Source organism: Sesamum indicum, linkage group LG1 (genome assembly GCF_026168435.1).
Source record: "Sesamum indicum cultivar Baizhima isolate 11 linkage group LG1, ASM2616843v1, whole genome shotgun sequence".
In the NCBI taxonomy this organism is placed as follows: domain Eukaryota; kingdom Viridiplantae; phylum Streptophyta; class Magnoliopsida; order Lamiales; family Pedaliaceae; genus Sesamum; species Sesamum indicum.
The window spans coordinates 15,799,695-15,823,476 of NC_142657.1; the positions used below are offsets into that span (position 1 = coordinate 15,799,695).

At 33.2% G+C, this 23,782-nt stretch overlaps 3 protein-coding genes and 1 long non-coding RNA gene across 4 annotated transcripts; 1 reads left to right on the forward strand and 3 right to left on the reverse strand.

The window, feature by feature from the left end:
• Positions 1–1,769: 1,769 nt before the first annotated feature.
• On the reverse strand, positions 1,770–3,512 carry LOC105163238 (protein BIG GRAIN 1-like B). Its single transcript, XM_011081518.3, has one exon. It carries the CDS (start codon positions 3,165–3,167, stop codon positions 1,878–1,880), a length of 1,290 nt encoding a protein of 429 aa, XP_011079820.2. The 5' UTR covers positions 3,168–3,512; the 3' UTR covers positions 1,770–1,877.
• Positions 3,513–4,738: 1,226 nt separating this feature from the next.
• Positions 4,739–6,326, reverse strand: LOC148789491 (uncharacterized). Its single transcript, XR_016067659.1, has 3 exons — positions 6,277–6,326; positions 5,697–5,763; positions 4,739–4,952 (listed from the first exon to the last, which is right to left on the reverse strand). It is a non-coding gene; the product is annotated as an uncharacterized LOC148789491 (long non-coding RNA).
• Positions 6,327–10,895: 4,569 nt separating this feature from the next.
• On the reverse strand, positions 10,896–15,316 carry LOC105163245 (protein Brevis radix-like 2). The gene is made up of 5 exons (XM_011081529.3): positions 14,662–15,316; positions 14,105–14,481; positions 11,989–12,124; positions 11,362–11,759; positions 10,896–11,213 (listed from the first exon to the last, which is right to left on the reverse strand). The coding sequence occupies exons 1-5, from the start codon at positions 14,785–14,787 to the stop codon at positions 11,135–11,137; spliced, it is 1,116 nt and encodes a 371-aa protein (XP_011079831.2). The 5' UTR covers positions 14,788–15,316; the 3' UTR covers positions 10,896–11,134.
• Positions 15,317–19,753: 4,437 nt separating this feature from the next.
• On the forward strand, positions 19,754–22,945 carry LOC105163255 (phospholipid:diacylglycerol acyltransferase 1). The gene is made up of 5 exons (XM_011081541.3): positions 19,754–20,356; positions 20,665–20,887; positions 20,980–21,591; positions 21,714–21,973; positions 22,282–22,945. The coding sequence occupies exons 1-5, from the start codon at positions 19,938–19,940 to the stop codon at positions 22,763–22,765; spliced, it is 1,998 nt and encodes a 665-aa protein (XP_011079843.2). The 5' UTR covers positions 19,754–19,937; the 3' UTR covers positions 22,766–22,945.
• Positions 22,946–23,782: the final 837 nt, after the last annotated feature.

A 23,782-nucleotide genomic window follows, 5' to 3' on the forward strand; every position in this document is an offset into this window, starting at 1 on the left:
AAAAAATAAAACAAATAATAATTGTATGTCGTCTCTAAGTTTAATATTTTTTTGGGATAATTATAATCCCCTCCTCTGAGGTTTAAAAAATTATATCAAGTATCCTGATGTTTGATTTCATTTAACAACTAAGTTCCTATGTTATTCAAAATTCATCGAATTTGTTGATATTAACGAAAAAAATCTATGTTTACCACTGATTGACTTCTTACTAATTTATTGCATGTCAAATAAATATTTTTATGACCAAATTATCTTCATACGTCTTCACATATTACTGCATATGAGGCGGTATATCTTCATCATTATAAGGGTAGTTTAGTCATAAAAAAATTATTTGACTTGTAATAAGTAAGTAATAAATCAATCAAGTGTAAATATCGATTTTTATTCAGGTCATTTGTTAATATCAACAAATATGGTGAATTTTGACTAATTGAGGGATTTATTTATTATATTGAAGCAAACCTAAAAAATATTAAATATAATTTTTTAAACCACATGAAATTTACGCGTAATTACACCAATTTGATGTGAGGTTTTTACAAGAAATAAATGCAATTAATTGAACTTCAATAGGTGGCACCACTAATTGTACAATAAATCAATAGGTTCATTGAAAAATGCCAACTCCTTTGGCAGATATTTATGGTGAATTTAAAAATGTACCTCCCAAGATTTTTTATTTTCTTTTTAAAAAAAAGGACCCTACAATTTGTGAATTCAAGAAAGAGCAAAGAGTTGATTGGATTGATGAGTTGATATATATATATATAGATTTTGCCTTTGCTTTGATCTCACCTCATCATCATCATCATACTTTCACATTCACAATCTTTACCTTTAACTTTTTCCTCTATGTTTCATCATTCTCCTCCTCCTTCTTTCTTTTTATTTTTTTAATTCCGTCCTCGTCCCACATCGAGAGAAAAATTAAATAGCTGGAGGTACAATCTTAATTAATATCATCTCACAATTATTCTTACATAAAAATATTAATGCATAATAAATAAAGGTATAACAAACAATTTACTGAAAAATTAATTAGTGTTAGAGGTTGATGGATGGAAACTGGAAAGTACGAATCTACTTTTTTTCTGCAAATCATGCAGGATTTTTTTTGCTATAAAATTAACTAGAACATCTTTTTGCAGATAAATTAACCCCTTTTTCTTTTTAGTTAATATCTTGCCAATTCAAATAGTGAGTTTTCAGTATACCATAAATGACTAAGGTTTAAAAATTATGGTAAAATCAATACTATTAGTCACTGTTAAATAAAATCAAAGCAAAAAACTTAAATTTTTATCACGATTAATCAATATTCGCTATATTTTTTGTCATAATCAAAATATTTGTCATGATTTTTTGGCATGACTAATATTTTAGCCACACCTGCAAAAATAACGGCTAAAGACTGTTGTGAAACCGTGGTTGATCTGTATTTTTCACGATTTTCTTCTTTTAGCTGTAGTAATTAACTGTAGTGAAAATTCATATTTTCTATTGTTAATTAATATTTTATATAAATAAATTGATCTTAAATATGTATGAGTAGAAAATTTTTCATATAACTAATTACTTAATAAAGACAATTATTTATAAAAAAATAAGTAAAATAAGAGTATTATAGAAAATCTAAATTTTGTCTACTAAAATAGTTATTTTGAGGTCTAATTATATAACAAGACTTTTTGCATTTAAATTGACACCCAATATTAATCTTACTATGCAGTATCTATAAGAATATTACAATGACTACGAAATGATTGCAAAATAAAAATATTAAATTTTTTTATCTAAATTCCAAATAAATATTTTTTTTGAAAAGATTACAAATACACACTAATTTTATTTTATTATTTTTTCTTGAATTATTACAAAATCAAACGACTAGCAATGGCTCGATTAGTATCAAGGTAGGTAGTTTCATACACCGGTAATTCTTCTCTATACCTTTCCATTCCAATGGCAGAAAGATTATCCAACTCAAACAAATCTGAACTTGCGTCGCTTGTTGCATCGAAATCATCGTCTTCTTCATCGAAATCCTGATCAAACCCTTGATTTTCGACGTGGGTTTTCCTCAAATGATCAAATGGGAGTTCAAATTCACGTTTGTTCTGATAATTCATCAGAAAATCTCTGGCAGCTTCCTCCGCTCGACGATTTTTCTCCAGTATATGGCGCATAAGGTCTTCGTTAATGGCGGTTTTGATGCTATGAATGTTGTTGTTTTCGTTTTCTTGGTGTAAGTATTTGTGCCCACATGGCTGGCAGTCTTCGTCGACGATTACGCTCACCGGGAAGAACCTCACTGACCTCTTCGCGCCGCCGGAGGATTTTCCCCTGCACGACGGCGCTTTGCTGAGGCACGATCTGGAGAACGAGGAAGCCGATGAACACGTCGATGCGTTGGTCGATTTCCGCGTCGACGGAGAATCATCGCCTCCACCGGCGGAGACTTTGGGTTTCTTCAAGTTCCCGGCCGTGAAAAGAGAGTTTAGAAATCCGGCCAGCTTGCCGCCGGGAGAAATCGGCTGCTTTACTCTCTTCAAATCGCCGTAGATTTTCAGCGCCCGCGATTTTGTCTTCAGGAATCCGCCTTCACGCTTCTCCTTCTCCTCTAATTGATCGCCAAAACCTCGTCCATTAGCTTCGGAATCGCGACGGTTTTCCCCGTGCTTCTCCTTTTCAAACCCAGACCCTCCAGTGCGAACCGGCTTCGGCCTCTGAATCGGCAACGATTCCGCCTCCGAGGAGGAGAAGAAACCGCCAGGGCTGGAATCCGAAGAGCTGGAGCTCAAATTCTCCCGATCTCTCCGCGATTTCTTCACCTGCACATCAGCGGCGGATTTTCTCCCAACGGAGACTTTTTCAGTTACCTTCTTCTCCATCCATTTGTCGACCATGCAAGCCCGCTGGAAGGTCGCCATTTCCTCCTCACTTGCGAACACAGCGCGCACGTTAACATCACGCCGAATCTTCCTCGTGGGCTCCTTGCAAAATCCCATATCTTCTTGATCTCCCCTGTCAATGGAGCGATAAATCGCATCAAGCAGGGTGGAGGAGAAGGAGGGCTGGGTGGAGGTGGAGGTGGAGCTGAAGCGGGAAGGATGGTGGTGGTGTGGGGTGGTTTCAGTACACCTTGTATCATGATCCACCATCGTTGTGTGTACTTATAGTAGAAGAGAAGGTGTGTGGGGTGGGGGATTTGGGAAGACAAGGAATGATACTAGGAAAGGTTAAGTGTCTGGTTTGAGAGGGTCAAGAGAGCAGCAGGAACAGAGATGATGATGATGATGGTGATGGAGTAGGTGTCAGACTCAGAGGATGTGTTGGTGTGCATGGTTTCTTGGCATGCATGAGTGAGAGACATTAGTACTCATTTGCTGTGGGGAGCTGCTTCTGATTATGGCAGAGAGGGGCGGTAATGAAAGCAAGAAAGCACGCCTCTGTGAGAGAGAGAGAGAGAGAGAGAGAGAGAGAGAGAGGATTTTCTGTTGTTTTGTGTGCTGGGGTTGTGCTTTATATTACGGTTGGCTGCGGCTGCAGTCGACAATTCTATGACACGGTAATGTGAGTGTATGTATGTAGAATTTCATAAAATAAAATTTTATGTTATTTAAAATTGTGTATTTTACATTCAGTTATATGAATACCTTATGCTAATAAAAATGGAATGGTCTAAAAAAAATTCAAATGGTTTAGGAAAATAAGAATAAAAAGATTATAAGAATTTAATATAAGATTGAAGGTGTCTTCAAGAAACTAGTTCACCTAAGGGCCTAAGGTGCCTTTGGAAGCATAGTTTGAGTAGAGCGTTAGGAAATCCAGGAGCTGGTGCTCCCACATAATAAATTAATCAAAAGAAATCCAATCGGATCAAATCCAAAAAGACTCATATTCAAGAGAATCTAACGAGCCCATTAGAAAGCTTATGACTTAAAATTCCTCGATCATAGTCAAAGCACATTTCATATGGCATTCACAAATAATTTAAATGGCATCTATATATAGAATCTTCGAAGGCACACCTCATATAATTAGATAAGGACCCGCCACCTCAGCGGGCCACACATGGCACCCCCAACCGAAAGTAACTTTTAATCTTTGTACTCTAATTAGGAGAAGACGTCTTCTCAACCACCCCCGAAGATCATGGATCCTCCAACCGCTTGGAGATGACCTCCACTAAATCCAAGAAAAATTCAACCTTATTTAACCATTTTGAGATAAGTATTCGTAAAATTCATGAAAAATTCAATTTTATCTAATGGGTTGACGGTTGTCTGTAAATAGAGAACTCCCTAATTGGAGAAGCCATGTTTTGAACTTGATATTACAAGTTTTTACTTCATGCTATAATTTCAACTTAAAGGAATACTTTAGTTTCGCACTTAGAGTTTCACACTTTGAACTTCAATGTCAAGCTTTCCATTGTACACAAAATACGAGGAATAAGATTCTTATAAATTTTATTCGAGTAGACTCTTTTATTTTCTAGCACTTTATCTCATTCCTATCTACCCCAACTAGACCAAAGTTTTATTTTTTTGCTCGCATCAATACCGGTACTCATAATATTTTAAATTTAGTATATTTATGTAGCACCCCCTTTGCTACAAGGGCTATACCTACCCTAAACGTCATACTTATTGTAATCCCTGTTTATATATATAAATGCACATAATAATTTAATCCATGTGTATACGTAACCCCAACGTCATAATAGGTATTATCAACCCACAACATTATATATATATATATACATATCAAACACCACAAGGTGATTCACCACAAGTAATCCGTACAATTATATTCTCTCTGTACAAACAAAATGTGAGTTGTACTCTAACTGACTAAGAGGAGAAAACTGCATACTGGCCCGACCTGCCTGAGTATAGCGCGTGGACCTATTCTTCAATAGTCAGACACCTCAAAGTCTATTCCTGAAAGAAAATGTCAGCAGGGGAATGAGCCTGCCACTCAGTAAGCAAATAACCAGTCCTATCTATATATGCATGTCAACCATAGCCCAAACAAGATAAACAAGCAACACGAATGGAATACAATCAATTTAATTCCAACATAATCAACTTTATTACACCACATGACTATCTCATAATAAGACAATCAATCCAAACTCTATTTTTCCTAGTTTGCTTACCAGAAGGTGATATTGTGTTTTTCCCGCCAACTCAATCTCACTGTTATATAAATTCAAGTGAACCCCCTTGACAGCCGGCTCATCAATCTCGCACATAGCTGTTTCATTTCGCACATAGCATTTTCTTTTCGCACATAGCATCGCATCAAAGCTCTTTTCATTGCGCACATAGCATTTTCTTTTCGCACATAGCATTTTCAACACGTCAAGGGGTATTCACGCCACAATTATATTCAATTTCCACCACTCCCTCATTTCCACATATCACCATTCTTGTAAGCAACTAGTAACGTAAAACAATATATCATTACATTCTCATTTTCAGACACCTACAACATAACATACAACAAACATGATATTTCAACGTGTCTTCGCATTCCACGTACACAGTATTGTCAATCAAACCAAATCATTCACCACACATATATTTTCAGATAAAACAATATCAGCATGAACCACAAAGTCATATAATAGTAATACCACAAATAAAAAGAACATATATAGATAATACTAATTATTTACTTACCTCGACCTTACAACGTTTCTTTCTACTCTGTCACTAATTGTCAGTCCTTTTACTTCACCCCCGTATCCTATAATGAGTTATATCATACACAATTAATATATCGAGAATATCGTAATTTCTTTAAAATATAATATTGAATATCATTTGTACAATTTCTAATAATTCTTTAATATTCCATTTCTATCGAAGTACAAATCTTCGTTTTTCCTCTTTATTAACATACCATTTATTAAATATAATTTTCAGAATATTTTTATGAATTTTCTATCAATTTCTCGCTATTATACTCTTAAAATTAAACAATAATACATATAATTGCGTATTTGGTTAGCAATTCCGATGGAATTATATAATTTGACTATAGCAACATTCAAATCTCATAAATTTAATAATCTAATTAACCAACGATATCATTTTTATATCCAATTTGATATTTAATTCGACACTATTTTAAATAGTCAAACTCATAAAATATTCCGATTAAATAGTACACCGCTTACCATAAACAACATTTAATAAACAGACTAATTAAATAATATAATTATATAAATTAATATAAATTAAAATCAAAGTTTCGTACCTCAGATGTCGTCGAAATTGTGTATGTGCAGATGTATATTGTAATGTGTGTGTGAATGTGATTGTGCATGTGTATATGTATTAGAAATAAGTAAGAGAGGAGAGAGAAATGAGGCGGTGGGTTGGTGGGCCTCTCACTCTATTTCATACATATATATATATATATATATTGTTATATTACTTACTAACATATATATATAATATTATTATTTTATTTATTTAATTAAATTTTTCATAAAATACCAATTACGTCCTTCCTAATTTTCTTAATTAATATAAATCATCCCAAAATATTATAACGAACGCCAATTTAATCCATTCAAGTGTTATTATATTTCAATTATGGCCCATAATTTATTTACCAATTAACTAAGTTTCATAAAAATTTACCAATTGATCCCCCAATTATATATTATAATTTTTGGGGCGTCACAATTCTCCCCTCCTAATAAAAATTTCGTCCTCGAAATTTAACTATCTTACCTACTCACGGAATAAATATGGGTGTTTTTCTCTCAGGTCCACTGAATCATTTCAACAAACTGTTGCATAAAACGGTTTATTTCTGGTTGTGGGGCATTTCTATTTTGGGATTCTAACCCTTCATGTTCTGATCCTGAATCATGACCCTGCACAGACTCTAATGACTCAGTTGGGCCAGTAGCATTTTCTCTTGACTCTTCCATCCTATATAAAATACACACATGTGAGTAGATTCCTAACATATACACCTTACGTATAAAATAACATTCATCTACTATCCCATGGAAATCTAATTCCCGCTCTGATACCACCTAATGTAGCACCCCCTTTGCTACAAGGGCTATACCTACCCTAAACGTCATACTTATTGTAATCCCTGTTTATATATATAAACAGGGATTACAATAAGTATGACGTTTAGGGTAGGTATAGCCCTTGTAGCAAAGGGGGTGCTACAATTTATAATTTTGTATATTTTACTATACATATACAAGCTCAATCTAATTTGTAAAATACGCAATATCTTATGAAGAAGTTATACGTTATGAGTATCTAGATATATAACAACATAAAATATAAAATATGTAAAAAAATTTAATAATCGTATAAAAAAATATAAAGATTATAATCTTATAGAGTTCTATAAGATTGTTTACTAATGATAAATTTATATTTTGGGAACAAGATTAATTTTAATTAAAAAATTATAATAATTCAAATTTTTTTGTAGAAAAATAATTGTAACAAACATATAAATAGCGGACTAAATGATGTGGGCATTTTTACTCTGAAAACTATGCCAATGTTATTAGGGGATATTTGTTACTTTTTATATTTTAGAGTGATGAATGCAATTATAAGTATACTTCATGTGGAAAGTGTATTTATCCCTTTTTCCAATGGAGAGATTCTATCAGTCTACGTAACTTTCAAAGTTGACAGTTTTAGGTGTTATGTCTTTTAAATAATTATGTACAAAATACATATCATTTATATATTTAAAAAAAAATCTTTCAATTAAATAAATTACAAAAATAGTATTATTTTATAATAAAAAATTGAGTAAATACATGTGAATTTTATTTTTTTTAAAAAAAAAGAAGTGTGATCTTTTTAAACATAGAGTTAGGTTAGAGAAATTTCATATTGACATATGTATCATTTATTTAACTCAATATGTTTTATATTGAATGTAACATTTGAAAGACTCCCAAAGTTTGGGTCCGATGTGTATATATATACACACACTTTCTCATATATAATGATAATTATTTCAATAATTTCGTACATATATATAAAGATACAATTAATTAAAAATTATTGTTAAAATAGACAAAAAAAAAAAGAATAGAGATAGTGAAATTCAAATCTAACATTTTTCTGAAATCGAAAGTGTCGATCGAGACTTCAACTTTACTATTAAGACAAGACTGAATTGTCAAATTAATTGTTTATTATTAATAAGTATAAATCTTGAATTTCAAGTAAAGGAAATAATTATAATTATACAAAAATATATATATATATAGAATTGATCATAATTAATTATAACGAAATTACCAAACAAATATTCCAAAAAATAATAGTTCATAAATGTGAACAAGTGCGCAAGCACGTGCACAAGATGTAGTAGTGTAAACGAAATGACTACACCCATTTAGGTGTAAAGGGGGGGGGGGTGTTATTAATTGATATATATTTTTTATTATTCCAACAATATTATTATAAAAATTGAAATATATATATATATAGATAGCTGAAGATATGCTTTATAACACACTATGATTCTATCAAAATAATTATGTTTATGTATATATGTAGGGGTAATATGTGTATATGAGTATGTAGTTTGTGATTAATTAGTTTAATGTATATAATATAGATATGTATATTTTATACACATGTATGTGTGAGCGTGTACTTATGTATGTCTGCACACGCGTACATATATAAAAATAAAGATAATTATTATTTTATATAGGGAAATGGAGGGTTTGATTTGATGAAGTCCAAGAACGAAATAAAAAGTTTAAAAAAAAATGTGGAAAAAAGTGAGTTGTGATGAGATTACACTAAATATTCACTAATTATGTATATATGGGCCATATTTATATATGTGGTGGGAAATAATGTGATGCAATGTGATTGTGACCTAAGTCGGGCTAAAAATGATAGCATAGAAACACACACACACGCACGTAGTGATCAAGAAAATAATCATTTCTTTTAGAGATAAATTATATTGGTATTCTTAAAATTATGTCCAAATATATAAATATTTTATGTCTTACAAAATTATACGTATGTTTTGTGAGGTGTGTTTATGTAAGCTTAATTTTGTCTCTCAATCTCAAGAAGTGTATTTACAATTTTAAAAAGGATTTATATAAGTGTTTGTATATTTAGAGCTATTTTCATAAGGGTGTCTATGTAATTTACCCTTTCTTTAAGGATAAATTGTATAACAACTCTATATTGCAGTGAAATTGCTGATAACTCCCTTATGATAATTTTATAGCCTAAAACCCCACATATTGTATTAGATTTTCTAATTATAAATATTGAACTTGTATTGCTAGAAACAATTACATCCCAAGTATACGTCACCTGTGTAAAATGACTTTTTTCAATCAAAATAAATATTTTAAAAAAACAATAAATAATTATTTTAAATTTATTTTACATTACTAACTGAATATGAAAGCTCATCCCCCCCCCCTCCCCTCCCTCAAATTGAGCTTAAGAAATGATCTCATAGAAATCATGGGTAAAACTCAAGCTTAAGCCTTAAGTTTCTGAGAAAATTCAGCTCAAGCTCGACTCTTTTACATAAATTATTTTGTGTTGAGATAGATGTAGAAAAGAGTGAGAGGTTTGTCCCACAAAGTGGGCGGAGACGAACATGGTTGAAAATGATGAATAATGATAAGCACATATATGATGAGATGGGCTAACGAATGCCACGAAGCTTAATTTGGTTAGCCCCTTTCCAACTTTATAATAATAATAATAATTCATTCATATGTGTTATATTTTTCCCACTCCCCACCCAATTCAACTAATTTTCAACTGGAGCAAAAGTGATGAGTCACCAACTCCGAGGAAGGAAAAGAAAAAAAAAATCACCCTTTTTCAGTTTTCCGAAAACCAAAATAGAATAAAAAAAGTATTCCCAACTGTTTTGGGTTATTTTTTAGTTTATTGAGACACGTTTTAAATATTTAAAGGTCAAAATATATTTTTTTTAATAAATAAACTACTCTTAAAAGTCATTTTTGGTCTAGCTTGTCTTTGCTTCTCACTATTTTTTGGCATTGTAAAATTCAAACTTCTAAACAAACTATCACTCCTTCAAAAAAACTCCCAAGTGCAAGACAAGTAGCTTCAATTAGTTATGAGATTTGGGTTCACTCGTTCCGCATCCAAAATAAATCTGCACCAACCCTTCAAGATCAGCCTCTCAGATCACACACACACATCCAGAGCTTTAGTTGGAGTTAAAGAGACATAGGAAGGCAAAGTGGGGTTTTGGCAATCCCAAGAAGGAATTTGAGACCACCTTCAACTGCATGCATGTTGAAAGTGTACAAAGTAGAGAATGATCCATGCAAATTAGCACTACAATCAAAAGACAGTCTCTTTATCTTTTGTCCTCTGACAAAAGGGAACCTAAACAGCAAGGCCGTTCTACCGTTCACACGCCAACAACGGCTTTTGAAAGAAGAACAATAAAGGCGTTTGAAAGAAGAACAATAAAGTAAAGAGATGATCGATCAAGGGAACAGTAGAAGAGTCTAAATATAGAAACAAAAGTCGAACCAGCTGGGTGTGATCCAAGGGAAAACAAATGGCTTGCATGTTTCTTTTTCTAAAGTGACAAAAGCTCTGTTCTCATTTCTTATCCCCAGCTTATCCATTGGCTTTTTAGCCTTTGCTTTTCCTTTGCAATGTTTCTTAAGTGGTGAACAGAGAGTATCGTCATTAGTTCGGTCTATAAACTTCAGAGAACTTCGATATATTCTATCTAGACATGAACAAAAGCACTCGAATTTGTATATGGTTTGAGTTATATGGTGGGAGGACTACCAGCAACCCCAAGTACTAAGATTATCTGCATTGAGATAAATACAGTAGACATATTGCAACAAAACTTGATGCATTGATTGGAAAGGCAGAATTCTTCACATTTAATAGTGACAGAAAGAAAGGCAGATTGTAAGCAATTACCAGGGAAGCAGACAAGCCTAACTGACTAGCGGCTGAAACTTTCAGACAGACATGTTGAGAAAATGCAGCAGCATGGATCATTAACAGAAGGCTCTATGTAAAAGAATTCAAGAGAATGGTTGGGTCTTTCCCTACTTAGGTTGCCAAAATCACAAGTACTGTTGTTGAATCCTTGCTCTGTTCTCTTCCCACCACAACCTTGCTTGCATTTCTCCAAACCTTTCTCGGCTGCATTCATCATTTCCAAGTCAGACTCGAGAAATAGTGTCTCGAATTATGGAAACTTAAATACTGTATGGGTAGAAATTCACAGCTAATAGGTTCTATACAATACAAGTATAGAGTAAAAACAACAATACTCGAAAGAATCACTCACCTGAACCGCACTCTTCTAAGCTCCCGAGCACCCCCTGGCAATGCTCTGACAGTAATGTAGACTCCAGGCTCATCTTGCTCAACCCACTCAGTTTCTAAATCACTAGCATTGCTCACTGAAAGCTCTCCAGAGTGGTCAATCTCCCTTGAAGAACTTGACCGGGCAGAAGCATCAACGGATGATGTCTCAGTTTTTGCAGCACTGATGCTGGAGAGTTTTGGTGTTGAATTAAGGCCACCTGAATCATAGTAGTGACGAGATTGCATTGGACGATGTTCAAGCAAGTCTGATGATGAGTAGCCGACTCCAATTGGACGATGGAAATGGCGAGGAAGGCGCTCCTTGCTCAACGGAGGCGTCACAGGAGGGCTGTCCTCAGCTGATTCAAGTTTTGAGTTCTAAGAGAAAAGGATCATTTAGTTAACTATTTGCAAATCCCACAGAAAAATAGTTTCACGGTGCATCACACAAGAAAACTTTGTTCGGGTCTCTAGTCAATTTACATCACCAGCATCCAAAGACTGCAAGTATTAGACTAAAGAAGAAATTTTCAAAAATGGCAGGTTGAGGCAGTTAAAATCCATGAGTACCCATCATCCATGGCACCATAAGCATGACCAAGTTTACCTCATCTTCAGATCGTGGTGGAGTTGGTAGCGACACTGCATGATGATTGAACCTCTGGACGTTGTATAATTCTATTACTTTGTCATAGTTATCCGCCCACCACCGTTGAGCTTGCCACTTGTTAAAGATCTCTCGGCTGTAAAACCATCCATAAGAAGCGAGAAATTAGATCATCTAAAACAAATATTACCAGAACCCGTTCAGAAGCAGATTGCTGCCTGTGAGAAAACTATAAGTCAGAATTCCATACATTGCTCGATGTGATCATACAACAGGGAGAAGCAGTATAAAAGGAAGGCACAGGAGACCTGCTGATTAATAAGGCCCTCAAATTACAGGACCAACAATTATCTACCAGAAAATTTAACTCTTATTAAGGTTTCATAGTGTATTGTTTTCTCTTTATAGCAAAGGAGGGAAGAAAAGCCAATGGAAGTTGGTCAAAGATTTCCAGCTTCTGAAATCAATATGCCATGGAATAGGAAGGCAATGCGTTATAAGTTTGTGTATAGCTGACCTCCCCTATTTCATGAGATACAAATGGTGTTCGTAAATGATACTGAAAGCTGGGATATACCAGTAAAGAATATTTGTTGCAAAAAGGATAAGAGAAAGGTGCTGATTGGGATAAAACTTTCACCCTTGTTAGACTAGACAGCAGCTATTAAAATTGCAGGAAAAGCATGATAAGGAACTTAGCACAAGCGGAATGAGGCAATCAACTAAATAGTTGCAGCTCAAAGCCTATAATCAAAATTGTTGATTAACCAGTACCTTACTATGACATTGACGCATTGAAATTCAAAATTTGTCTATACCCCTGAAGAACTACAAGTACAAGGTAATTGTTTCACTTTTTGACTTTGGAGGTTTCATAAGCATTGTACCGTGAATTCATTCAGGATCCTCAACAGATGGTAAAATGGTCAAACAAGATAACTTGAACATAATTGAATAGAACTCAAGTGAAAAAATGTGAAGGAATGGAGATTTATTTCACTGTCAATCAAATCTTTCCAATGTGGCATTAACATTTCAGGTACAAGCAAAATAAAGAATATATATGCTTTGTACAATTGCTGGTCCAGATTGGAAAAAGCATACAAAAACAGCAATACCACAAGTAAAAAAGATAAACCTCTTGGATTGGTTCCTAGTTATGGCCCTGCTAAAATATGGTCACTGTCTTCAGATATTTCTCTCAGAATTCAAGGTCCCAAGAAAAATACCTATTCTTAGTTATTAATGCTAGTAATTAAACTAAGGAGGAAGAGGAAAGACACCAAAAATGAAAATTAGGAGGACCACCAGAATTTGGTTGTCCATGAAATTTCTTTTTCTCTTTCCTTTTTCAATGACATTTCTTTATTTCTTTGCTTTTCCAACCTTAAAATTGTTTCTTATTTCTATTTTCAATTCCCATAACTGACTAGACACATATCCCCATCCAAAATATCTTCAATTACCTGAGATGTGGTTTCATGTGGACAGTGACTAAGCTGAAGGGACTTTTACAAACAAGCAGTCAAGAAGCCAATTGTCCCAAAGTCCCACCACTTTTTATGAGGGGCCACCTTCATAATTTTGGGGGCTAGTGCAACACAGAGTGGCTTCACATGCCCCATTCAATGCAACCCCATTACTGTACCATTAAAAAGACGAAATCCCCCCAACGAATCAAGACAAACAACCCATCAAAATCCACATGCTACAACAAGCTTTTCACCACTCACAAACAAATTATAGCTTTCAGATTTCAGATCAAAAGGGATTTTGCAAGAGAAACTTTTGTTTGGTACAGACTACAGAGTTAGCTTCCAAATTTGCAACCATGAAAATTTCATCCAAAATCATGCACTGATATTGAACAATATGCAGCTGAGACGACAATTTCTAAGCTGCCAGCATAATTTACCTCTCGAATTCTGGACAATCATTCAACCAAAACCAAAATTCTCTTTTTTTTCTTAAATACATCTTCTACGATTCTTGGCAAACAAAGAAGCATTCAAATTGAAATAGAGCTAAAACAATGAAAACTAATACTAGTACTCCTAAAGACTAAGAAAATCGACTGACGACAATGCGAATAATAACCGAACCAAGATTCTGTTACCTGAACCGAATCCTCTTGAGATCATTTCCGCCCTGTGGCAATGAAACAAATGTGATTAACACCCCCGGCTCAACCTGTGCAACCCACTCTTTCGGCTCATCTTCCTCCATGAACAAAACAGACTCAGTTCTACTGCTAACCGAAGCGGGGGTGGCCGAGCCACTGGAAAGGGCCTTCAGCTTGGCTTCCAGTTCCTTTCCCCTAAGCCGTGGCTTGGAGTTTGAGATGCCCGTCCTCTGGTACGAGCAGTAGAACCTCTCAGACACCGAACCGGCATCCGAGTCCACATAGGCCCGGCTCCGGTCGTGGCCTGACGAGCCTGAACATGGCTTGCAGTTCTTGTATGCACCCGATGCCTTTACTGCCATGTCCTTGATCTAAACAAACAGAAACCAAGAAAATAATGCGGCAAATTAATATAACTCAAATTTATGTTCCAGAGAACTTTCAGATACAGATAGGTATATTTGCGAAACACAAACGCTATTCGAGAAAATCAAAAACCAAACAAAAACGATGAAAATAGAGGAGAATGAACACTACTACTATATATTTACTTGGGCGGTGAGGGATTTGATGGCTTGCTTAGTGGAAGGAGTGGCGGCGTCTCCACCATCGTCCGGCCGGTCTCGAATAGATCCGGCGGCGTTTAGCTCCTTCGAACAAGCTATACAAGTCAACATACTATAGCCAAAACAAAGAAACAAAAGCCAAATCGAAGGACCACCGAAATTTACAAAGTCGAAATTACAAGAAAAAACAGAGGAAGAAGCAGTTTATTCATCAAGTGGGGCATTTTTTCAGCAGAAAAATCCATTCACACCGGGAGAAGCGGGCGACAAAAGTGAAAGAAAACAGATGAAGAGCAGGAGCAACGGAGGCGGCATGAATGGCGGAAGTACAACCTCACATAGCACAGTTTCGAAAGGATTCAGAAAAAGAAAACAAAGCAGCAAAGAAGATTATCGATTCCATCCCCTCTCTTCAAGTCAGTAAGAAAAAGAGTGAGCAACAAGCACACTCTTTCTCACCATTCTCCCTCCCTCTCTCTCTCTCCATCTCCTCCTCCGTTATCACACACGACACACAGTAACCATGTCTCTAATTGTACTTGAATACATAGGATCAGCAGATCATCAGAGAAGCCGTTGAGATTTGTAGGGTCTGGGAGATGGCAGGAGGCAGTAGGGGAGTGTCAAGTGTGATTTCTTCTTGCTTTTAAACTCATTTTAATAATAAAAATCAATATAATTACTACAACTCTAATGAAAACCACTTCTCACCTACAAATTATCAATATTCTCTATAATTGTTGTACCCATCATATTATTATTATTATTAATTACAATAATTTTCCTTCAAGTTTAATGTAATTACAGACTATTTTCCTCTTCTTTCTTTAAATTGCAAAAAATTCCCTTCCATAATTAAAAAACTCAAATGCACATTCAAAAAGATTACTTCACTCTGATTTCTTTTTAGTGAATCAATTAAATTTATATTTAAAAATCAATAATTAATATATTAATTATTTATATCAAATATATGTAATTAATTTATTTATTGTTACAGTGAATTAATAATTACTATTAAAATAGATCAATATCCACACATTAAAATTACAATATCTCATGCCAATTACGAAATAGATTGATCACATTTTATGTATTCTTACATATGCATTTCTCTGATTAAGGTACAATTTAAACTAAATTGACAAATATGACACGCAAATACCATAATTAACCAATTTGTGTCATTAATTCTATTAATTTAAGCCCATCGCACGTAAATATTATTCGACCCTCAAAGTAGGTCACCCAAAAATAAGACACAAGCTCGTAATATCTCAAATAAATTGTTATCAAGATTTAACTTTTTTTTTAATAAAAGTCGTGATTAAAGGATTGTATTAATGTCACTAAATTAAATAATATATCAATTCGATAAAAAAAATTATACATTAGTATAAAATAAAAAATAAATTATAAAAAATCGCATTAAGTGAGATAAATAATAATTACATTATAAACTCACATTAAATGAGACAAATATCCACGATCCTAATGAAATTTGAATTCATAATTTCGAATTTTTTTTATGAAACTTCAATCGTAAGTATTAAATTAAGATATTGTTGATTATAAAAATTCCGTCTTTATAAAAGGATAAGTTCGTCTTAGCACGTCTGATGTCACTCAATCAAATATATATTCAGACGGGTCGTAGCTCATTAAACTCATGCACATATATTAACGTCACACTATTCATTATATTTTTATTTAATAATTAATAATCCACTAAAATATTTATCAAAATAAATGTCACAAAAAAAAAAAATGAATATCTAGCTATCATGAGGAGACAGCATACGTCCATTATGTTTCTGTTTTTGTTTTTCTCTTCTCCATTACGCGCATCGTGTATGCCAACGAAGTGTTGTTTTAATTGACAAAATTGATGCCTCACAATTAAAAAATTATAGGTTTCAATCACATAAATTTAAAAATATACCTACTTTTATAATATTTTTTTATTATTTCATACTGATTGAATGTATTTATTAATTTAATTTTTTAATATATTTTGAAATTTATAAATATTAAATAATATAATAAATAACATATTATCCTTAAATGCAAAGGTGCATTATGCGTTTGTTTGGATAGAGGGTGTGGTGGAATGTATGTGCGCCGGCCTATATGTTGCTCTAAGACGTCCAACTCCCTAAAAGCAAGCACAATTGTTCTCAAGACATGTCAAAATAAAGTGTGCCATTATGAATGCTTTGCAGGAATTAATAATATTTGTATAGCCACGTTAATTACGCCCTTTTCCGAACATTAGATATTTGTAATAATTTTATTTTACTTAACAAAAAAGAGTTCTTGAAAAGTGTTTCGGCATATTAAAATTATACAACTTATAAAATATCAGTAATGGTAATATTTTGAGTAATCAATATAATTGAAACTAAATAAATTCGTTTTTAGTCGAACCAAATGCATTATTATTCAAATTGATTTGAATTATTATGGAACTTAAAAAATTGTATTTAAAATTGATTTGGTAATTAATCGCGCACAAGTAAGTTTTAATCGGATTAAATATAAGTCGAACTCGAGCAATTTGTTATTTTTAAGTATATTTTATAATGTTTTTTATTAATTGAGTTAAGCTGAAAAGCTTATTGAACAAAAAGTAGTGGTGCTTTGTGTTAATGAAGTTGACATTTTTTATGGTGGTGTGTAACTTTTTAAAAGGTATGGATGATTTATGTGAATAGACCATAGATCAAGGATGTATATATAATTATCCTAAATATATTTATTAAGTTAAAGAATTAATATAATTATATAGCAACAAGATAAAAATAATTATAATTTAATATAATTTTTTTATAATAACTTCAAAATTATTTCTCGATATTTTATTATTAATATTATATTTTGTTACTGTGACTTTTATTACTGTTTCAAAAATTGAAAACGGGTCAAGCGGACAAGGCTGGGAGTTTTTTAAGCCTGCTACTTTTGTTCCCTCACCATCAAAGCGTGAGCAGAAATAAAGGCGCATTTACGGTAATGGGGAAACTTCAAAATAAACATCATATCAATGAATTATTTGCATTTATTAACATATGATTATTGTACTTTAATCCAGGTTGTGATTTGCAAGCATATTATTGTCTTCTCCTTCTTATTTAATTTTACAAATGGTATACTCATGATTGGGTTATCTTATCTATTATTATTTGTGTTGATATTAAATTTTTGAAATAAATTATCAATTAAAAGTTCAAAATAAATTAACTTATAATTGAGTTTCAAATTAAAATTTATAATATAATTTCTTAAAAACATAAAATAATGCCCAAAAATATAAAAAAAGAAGCACACTGGTAATTTAAGCGTGTGTTACTCGCGGTTAGATTCTAATAGAGAGAGGATTTCGTGTTGTTTTAGTATTATGCAGGGAGTCTTTTGGTTATAAGATACTACAAAGTGATTTGACATGATTTCACTATAATATAAGGGGTGTTATGCAATTTGTCATTTATAATTATATTTTTTAACCTTGTTAAATAAATATTGTATGCTTTAAATATTCCCCGGCAATGCGGGTTATCTCCTTCTCTGTGGGAAAGGGGGCTCTTTGCTATATTTCTCTCTCTCTCTCTCTCGCTAGAACAGTGAATGCTCACTTCCAGCTATTGTGGCAAGCGACCACAATCGACAACCACCTTCTAACATTTCGATTGTCCATTTAGATATGCTTAAACCACTAACATCTTAGTTGTCTTGAATTTAGATAGACCCAGTTAACAAAAGCACATATATTTTATATGGAAAATAAGTCTAGACTAAATTTCCAACAAAATTTGGGACCGGAGATCTTATTCCTGTCGCAATATGCGCGGCAAATTATTTCAATTTTTTGGAATTTTTCCTCCAAAACTTTTGATTTTATGAGGGTATTTTGAATTTTATCTTCCACCATATTTTCTTAGCCCGCCAAAAATTAGTAACTTTGCAATGGGATTTTGTAGGGGATTTTGCAATGTGCCTTACTAGGCGTTGGGAAATAGCCGTTAGTTCATTGACGGTCATTGACAGATGTCGTAAATTTGTCCATCTTTTGAATTTGATTACCAACAAGTGACAAACGGGCGAATAAAAAAGTTATATTTTTTTTTTGCAAATATTGTCCCAAAATTGTGGTGGTCTTTTTCCCTTGCAGAAAACTGTCAAAATTTGAGGACAACAAAATTATTGCAATTGGTTTTGCAGCAGGAGTCGATGAGACTAATTTTGCAACAGTATTTGCAACGACAAATCCACTTGATGACATCATCTTGGGACAGAATATACCCATTATAATAAAATAATTATTTTGTAGTGTTTGCGACAATTTTACGCATTTTATTTTTATTACTAATTCTTACCAATAATAACTTTTACAAAATTACAGCCACTATTATAAAATTTATTATAGAGAAAAAAACACTAAATATATAATTAATGGAAATATATTATCATTTAATTTCTTTATCATTAATTTTTTCTTTTCTTGTAGTGATTTCTACTAATACAGTATTTTATTCAATAAACTAATCTTCTCTTTCCAGTTGAGGTTTATAGTTCTATATTTCTTAATAAAATGAAAATTACTTATTCAAAACTACTTCAATTGCCAAATCAAAAAAAAAAAATCGACTTTATATTATTACTATCACATATATAGAAAAAATAGTATTTTTGGTCTTATAATTTAGGGTTTTTATACTTTTGATCATACTGATTACAAAAATCTTATTTTTAGTCTCAAAACTTTAAAAAAAGCAGCATTTTTTTATCCTAAGATACCAAACATGTGACTTTCGTTAAATCTCTAATGAAAAAAGTGATACATTTTGTAAGTCATAGGACTAAAAATAATAATTTCGTAACCAATATATGAGACCAAAAGTGTGAAAATTCAAAGTCACGTGACGAAAAAGCTATTTCCGCTGCTACACGTACATGTATGTCCATGTGCGTGAGTGTGACTAGTTGAGATAAGGCATTTCATCCGTTATATACTAAAAAAGGCATGCACAAATGCTAACAACGTTATTCGATTGCTAAACTCAAGCCACATCACACGACATTCATTACACTCCATTCTGCAGGCATGGGCCCACATAATCGTTTTTCACCGTCCTTAATTTCTCAGAACCAATTAGTCACTCCTCCTTCCACCGCAGCGCCGCCGTGGTGATCTTGAAAAGGTACATGCAGGTCAACTATTATCTTCTACTCATTCATATCTTCAAGAAAAAAACAACTTCAAGATGTCGGTGTTAAGAAGGAGAAGGATCCAAGAAGAAGATGAATCAACAAGAATTGTTGATTATGATCTTGATGAAAAATTAAAATCCGAAAAAGAGATGATGATGATGAGCAAGTGGTCTTGTATGGATAGTTGTTGCTGGTTGATTGGATGTGTATGTGTTATGTGTTGGTCGTTTCTATTTTTGTACAATATGATACCTTCTTCTTTTCCGGACTATATGAGTGAGGTGATAAGGGGTCGTCTGCCTGATCCCCCTGGCTTGAAGTTGAAGAAAGAGGGGTTGAGGGCTAAGCATCCTGTGGTTTTTGTGCCTGGAATCGTGACCGGAGGATTGGAGTTATGGGAGGGACATCAATGTGCGGACAAGTTATTTAGAAAGAGATTATGGGGAGGGACTTTCGGAAAACTCTATAAGAGGTAACTATCTATCTATATCTTGCTCATGTTAACATTAATTTGTTAGAGAATTAGAACCAACGGTCCGCAATTCGGTCGAGTTGCGGTTCCACTGGTTTTGGCCGGCCTATGTAGGGTTGAAATGCTACGCATTTTGAAGATATGATTGACCGGTTTTATTTGCTGTTTGTAATTACATAAGTTAAATCGGCCAGTTTGGTCCGAGTTTATCAATATTATTTTATAATTGTTTTGACGTGTGTTAGTTAATTTTAATTGTTAGTTTTCATTGAAAATTTTAAGTTATTTTTGGACGGATTGTTTTGTAGTCCTTTATGTTGGATGGAGCATATGTCATTGGACAATGAAACTGGTTTGGATCCTATTGGCATAAGGGTGAGGCCTGTGACAGGTCTTGTTGCTGCAGACTATTTTGCCCTAGGATATTTTGTTTGGGCAGTTCTAATTGCTAATCTTGCTCAGATTGGATATGAGGAGAAAACCATGTATATGGCTTCATATGATTGGAGACTTTCATTTCAGAATACAGAAGTAGGTATTTCTCATATTTATGTAATTAAAGTCTATTAAATAGGATATATATATATACATATATTTATTGATAATAGTAAGTTTACATTCAGGTGCGAGACCAAACATTAAGTAGAATAAAAAGTAATATAGAACTAATGGTCTCTACAAATGGTGGCAATAAGGCGGTGATCGTTCCACATTCGATGGGTGTTGTATATTTCTTGCATTTTATGAAATGGGTGGAGACACCTGCTCCGATGGGCGGAGGCGGTGGACCGAATTGGTGTGCTAGGCACATTAAAGCTGTGATGAACATTGCCGGACCGCTTTTAGGTGTTCCGAAAGCTATTTCTGGACTTTTTTCTGAAGAAGCAAAGGATGTTGCTGTTGTCAGGGCCATAGCACCAGGTGTTCTGGATAAGGATTTATTTCGAATTCAAACTCTACAACACATAATGAAGATGACGAGAACATGGGATTCAACCATGTCAATGATACCAAAAGGTGGAGACACTATTTGGGGAGATCTTGATTGGTCACCTGAGGAAGGCTATGTTCCTAATACAAGAAAGCAAATTAATGCATTCGATGTTATTGACGATCATAATAAGTATCAAAATACCAAATCAAAAACAAATCATGTCCATTATGGAAGAATAATATCTTTTGGGAAAGACGTAGCAAGAGCTCATTCTTCTCAAATTCAGAGGACTGACTTTCGGGTAAATTTTCTTTATTTTCTATGATTGTCAATCGATAAAAAATATCTATATATAGCAAATTACAAATCTCTTCATGATTTAATATCAATTGTATTAATAGGATCAAGTGGTTATACCTACAGGGTGCTGTAAAGGGTAATAATTTTGCAAACAACGGTTGTGGGGATGTGTGGACAGAGTATCATGACCTGGGTTTTAGTGGTATTAATGCTGTAACTGAATATAAAGCATATACTGCCGGAGATATTGTGGATCTATTAAAATATATTGCCCCAAAAATGATGGCACGTGGTAGTGCTCATTTTTCCTATGGCATAGCTGCTAATTTGGATGATCCCAAGTATGCTCATTACAAATATTGGTCAAATCCATTGGAAACCAAGTAAGTATTACTACTTTTGTCTTTATCTGAATCTCTTTTAGGATAAATTACAACACGTTCTCTTAAAATTTATAATAATTCTAAATATTTTTTTAAAAATTTATAAATAGCATTTTAAAATTAATGATTTTCTAACAAATATTCCCTCATAACGGTCCATTAGATGGGGTATTTGTTAGATGTACGATCGTAAATTCTAGAGGGTGTTTGTAACTTTTCAAACGAAGAAATATTTGTAACTATAGTAAATTCAAAAGAGCTCGTTGTAGTTTCCTTACTATATTAACTAACCAAAAATGGTTTTGCAGGTTGCCAAATGCTACTGACATGGAGATCTTCTCGATGTATGGAGTTGGCATTCCAACTGAAAGAGCTTATGTTTACAGGCAAAGTCCATATGCAGAATGCTATATTCCTTTTCAAATTGATACATCGGCAAGTGAAGAAGATGGAGATATGTGCTTGAGAGACGGTGTCTTTACAGTGGACGGGGACGAAACTGTGCCTGTTTTAAGTACAGGCTTCATGAGTGCAAAAGGTTGGCGTGGAAAAACTAGATTTAATCCTTCGGGAATCAAAAATTATGTAAGGGAATACGAGCACGCTCCTCCGTCTAACTTTCTTGAAGGCCGCGGCACACAGAGTGGCGCTCATGTCGATATAATGGGAAATTTTGCTTTGATTGAGGACATTATGAGGGTTGCTGCAGGTGCTACTGGAGATGATTTGGGAGGTGATCATGTATATTCAGACATCTTCAAGTGGTCGGAGAAAATTAAGTTAGACTTGTAAGTTTAGAGTCGAGAGGTAAGAGTTATGAAGGCGATCTTCTTACAACAACACAACCGAACTTAACATAGCAAGTGCATATGCTAGCTGATGACTCCTATTTATATTGATTGGTATGTAAATCACAACGGATTTTTCTAAAGTCTATCATAATTACAATTACCTTCTCGTTGTTTGAAAAATTATAAATAACCTCCTATTATAATTTTACCATAAAGTTTTTCTGTTAGATTTGCTATGTTCTTGGGATAATTTTATTTTTTGTACCCAAATTATACTCCTTTTTTACTTTTAATACTCCAAGTTTTCAAGTCACCGGACTTGATACCTAAAGTTTTTAATTTTCATCTGTCCGAGTACCCTCCATTAAGTTGACCATTAAAACAAACAGTCAACCCAATTTTGGAGGAAAAATTAGGTGATCTTGTCTATATAAGGGCATGTTTAGCTGTCATTTTATTCAACATGCAAAAAAAAATTTATTTTGATTTTAATTTTATAATTAAGGAGAATAATGTAAGAAAAATATATATCAACCCAATTTCTATAAAAAAAAATGCTACTTCAAATCGTTATGGAAATACCAATTCGAATATTTTCTCTAAATTCAAATCATTATGAAAATAAAAACGCATGCTTAATGCGGAGTAACGTAGAGATAATCACCTAGTAATAATTTAAGAAAACTAACAACCTCTTATGTTCAATCATTACTCACATTGTTCGCAAAAAAATAAATAGAGAAAATCGAATGAGCCACTCGAAGAGTGTCAATATACTTTTCAGTCAATAAAATTGCACATCTATATTTTGATATATTATATCATTGTTTGTGTACAAAATAAGAAATACATTTCAATCATTATTTTTGTCTAAGATAATTTTATTTATATATTTATTAAAACCTTTTATTTCACTAGTCATAAAAAAGTTAAAAAAAATATTTATTAAATAATTAAAAAAAAGTATGAAAAATTATAGCATAAACCCTCGACAAATAGAGTATGACAACATTTGCTT